The sequence below is a fragment of the Oncorhynchus gorbuscha genome, unplaced genomic scaffold (assembly GCF_021184085.1).
Source record: "Oncorhynchus gorbuscha isolate QuinsamMale2020 ecotype Even-year unplaced genomic scaffold, OgorEven_v1.0 Un_scaffold_14751, whole genome shotgun sequence".
NCBI lineage: Eukaryota > Metazoa > Chordata > Actinopteri > Salmoniformes > Salmonidae > Oncorhynchus > Oncorhynchus gorbuscha.
This window is the reverse complement of record NW_025756666.1, coordinates 2,683-6,286: the sequence shown is the minus strand read 5'-3', so window position 1 is coordinate 6,286 and position 3,604 is coordinate 2,683. Positions and strand designations below refer to the sequence as shown.

The 3,604-nt window shown below is 46.5% G+C and overlaps 1 protein-coding gene across 1 annotated transcript; it reads left to right on the top strand.

Annotated features, from left to right (window-relative positions):
• The first annotated feature begins 700 nt into the window (after window positions 1-700).
• On the top strand, window positions 701-3,179 carry LOC124030740 (prostaglandin reductase 1-like). Its single transcript, XM_046341946.1, has 5 exons — window positions 701-902; window positions 1,024-1,141; window positions 2,210-2,465; window positions 2,588-2,724; window positions 3,156-3,179. The coding sequence occupies exons 1-5, from the start codon at window positions 895-897 to the stop codon at window positions 3,177-3,179; spliced, it is 543 nt and encodes a 180-aa protein (XP_046197902.1). The 5' UTR covers window positions 701-894.
• Window positions 3,180-3,604: the final 425 nt, after the last annotated feature.

The following is a 3,604-nucleotide window of genomic DNA, read 5'->3' as shown; positions in this document are numbered from 1 at the left end:
GACTGACAGTCATGTTGACACTATAGACTGACTGACAGTCATGTTGACACTATAGACCTACTGACAGTCATGTTGACACTATAGACTGACTGACAGTCATGTTGACACTATAGATCGACTGACAGTCATGTTGACACTATAGACTGACTGACAGTCATGTTGACACTATAGACTGACTGACAGTCATGTTGACACACTATAGACTGACTGACAGTCATGTTGACACTATAGACTGACAGTCATGTTGACACTATAGACTGACTGACAGTCATGTTGACACACTATAGACTGACTGACAGTCATGTTGACACTATAGACTGACTGACAGTCATGTTGACACTATAGACTGACTGACAGTCATGTTGACACTATAGACTGACTGACAGTCATGTTGACACTATAGACTGACTGACAGTCATGTTGACACTATAGACTGACTGACAGTCATGTTGACACTATAGACTGACTGACAGTCATGTTGACACTATAGACTGACTGACAGTCATGTTGACACTATAGACTGACTGACAGTCATGTTGACACTATAGACTGACTGACAGTCATGTTGACACACTACAGACTGACTGTGAGGCATGTTGACACACACACACACACACACACACACACACACACACACACACACACACACACACACACACACACACACACACACACACACACACACACACACACACACACACACACACACACTCACCCCCCCCCCCCCTCTCCAGGGTGATCCAGAGCTATAACCCCAGCTTCCCGGTGGGCTGCCATGTGGTCAGTGATTGTGGATGGAGGAGTCACTGGGTGTGTGATGGGGCAGAGCTGACCCCTGTGCTTCCCGACTGGCCCCAGGACATCCCCCTCTCCCTGGCCCTGGGGGCCATCGGCATGCCTGGGTAGGATGGATGGATCTCTCTCGATAGATAGATAGATATGCATACTGCCCTGTGTGGTTGAGGTGTGTGATATACATTAGTGGTTATATTAGTGCTGATGGTGATGATGATATCTCTCTAGTCTGACAGCTCTGTATGGACTAGAGGAAGTGTGTGAGATAAAGAAGGGGGAGACTCTTCTGGTGAACGCTGCAGCAGGAGCCGTGGGCTCAGTGGTGGGACAGATCGCCAAGATCAAGGTACAACATTCCCCCAACGTTCCCAGAGCATTCCCAACAACGTCTCAACAGTGTTAGTTACTTCCTGAAGATGAGGATAAGTTGTGTTCTACATTCCATGTGTCTCTGTGTGTTACCAGTGACTTTCATAATGTATAGTGAGTCTGTGTGTAATAAGGTCTGTGTGTAGCTGGTGTAGAGAGTCAGGCGCATTGAGTAAAACACATATTTACTCATAATATTCACAACATACAACATAATAAACGAAGCCCACAATAACGATCGTAATACAATAACCAACAACTCACAAACAAACATTTTTATTTCATTTCGTTTTTCACCTTTATTTAACCAGGTAGGCAAGTTGAGAACAAGTTCTCATTTACAATTGCGATCTGGCCAAGATAAAGCAAAGCAGTTCGACACATCCAACAACACAGAGTTACACATGGAGTAAAACAAACATACAGTCAATAATACAGTAGGAAAATAAGTCTATATACAATGTGAGCAAATTAGGTGAGATAAGGGAGGTAAAGGCAAAAAAAGGCCATGGTGGCAAAGTAAATACAATATAGCAAGTAAAACACTGGAATGGTAGATTTGCAGTGGAAGAATGTGCAAAGTAGAAATAGAAATAATGGGGTGCAAAGGAGCAAAATAAATAAATATAGTAGGGGATGAGGTAGTTGTTTGGGCTAAATTATAGATGGGCTATGTACAGGTGCAATAATCTGTGAGATGATCTGACAGCTGGTGCTTAAAGCTAGTGAGGGAGATAAGTGTTTCCAGTTTCAGAGATTTTTGTAGTTCGTTCCAGTCATTGGCAGCAGAGAACTTGAAGGAGTAATTGGCTTTGGGGGTGACCAGAGAGATAAACCTGCTGGAGCAGAGGTTAAATAATGAACATGTAATTGGGGAATAGAAACCAGGTGTGTAGAAAACAAAGACAAAATAAATGGAAAATGAAAAGTGGATCGGCAGTGGCTAGAAGACTGGTGACGTTGACCGCCGAACGCCACCCGAACAAGGAGAGGGACCGACTTTGGCAGAAGTCGTGACACTGTGTGTGTGTGTGTCCGTCCTCAGGGCTGCAGAGTGGTGGGCTGTGCGGGGACAGATACCAAGGTGTCCTATCTAAAGGAGCTGGGTTTTGACCAGGTCTTCAACTACAAGACTGCCACCTCCCTGGAGGAATCACTCAGGGAGGCCGCGCCACACGGATACGACTGCTACTTTGAGAACGTGAGGTCGCTGCACCACTCGCACACACGCACTCTTTGTGTGTGTGTGGACATGCGTGTGTGTGGACATGCGTGTGTGTGGACGTGTGTGTGTGTGTGTGTGTGTGTGTGTGTGTGTGTGTGTGTGTGTGTGTGTGTGTGTGTGTGTGTGTGTGTGTGTGTGTGTGTGTGTGTGTGTGTGTGTGTGTGTGTGTGTGTGTGTGTGTGTGTGTGTGTGTGTGTGTGTATCAAAGCTCAATCTCTCTCTCCGTCCAGGTTGGTGGGAAGTTCTCCAGTGTAGTGATGCCTCAGATGAGAGAGTATGGCAGAATAGCTGTGTGTGGAAGCATCTCCATGTACAACGACACCACACCACAGACAGTATACTGTCACACTACAGACAGGTATACTGTCCACACCACAGACAGGACTACTGTCCACACCACAGACAGGTATACTGTCCACACCACAGACAGGTATACTGTCCACACCACAGACAGGTATACTGTCCACACCACAGACAGGTACTACTGTCCACACCACAGACAGGTATACTGTCCACACCACAGACAGGTCTACTGTCCACACCACAGACAGGTCTACTGTCCACACCACAGACAGGTCTACTGTCCACACCACAGACAGGTCTACTGTCCACACCACAGACAGGTATACTGTCCACACCACAGACAGGTATACTGTCCACACCATTGCACAGGTCTACTGTCCACACCACAGACAGGTATACTGTCCACACCACAGATGGTAATTGTCCACACTATTAGATTATGTATACTGTCCACACCACACAGACAGGACTACTGTCCACACCATGAGACAGGTATATACTGTCCACTACAGAGGGGTATACTGTCCAATTCACAGACAGATATACTGTCCAGCACAACACACAGACAGGTATACTGTCCACACCACAGACAGACTACTGTCCACACCACAGACAGGTATACTGTCCACACCACAGACAGGTATACTCAAGTCCACACCACAGACAGGTTACTGTCCACACCACAGACAGCTCCACTGTCCACGCCCAAGCTGACAGGTATACTGTCCATTTCCATGACAGGTTCTACTGTCCACACCACAGACAGGTCTTCTGTCCACACCACAGACAGGTCTACTGTCCACACCACAGACAGGTCTACTGTCCACACCATTCACAGACAGGTCTTCTGTCCTCACCACAGTTATTTATTTATATTTCAGGGCCGTATGTTCAGACCCATATGATCTTACT

Bases quoted from the DNA above. Each gene is read 5' to 3' on its own strand.
- LOC124030740 (XM_046341946.1), top strand. The intron at 2,466-2,587 runs TGTGTGTGTGTG...TGTGTGTGTGTG, and splicing joins GACGTGTGTGTGTGTGTGTG to TGTATCAAAGCTCAATCTCT. The intron at 2,725-3,155 runs GTATACTGTCAC...CACACCACACAG, and splicing joins ACGACACCACACCACAGACA to ACAGGACTACTGTCCACACC.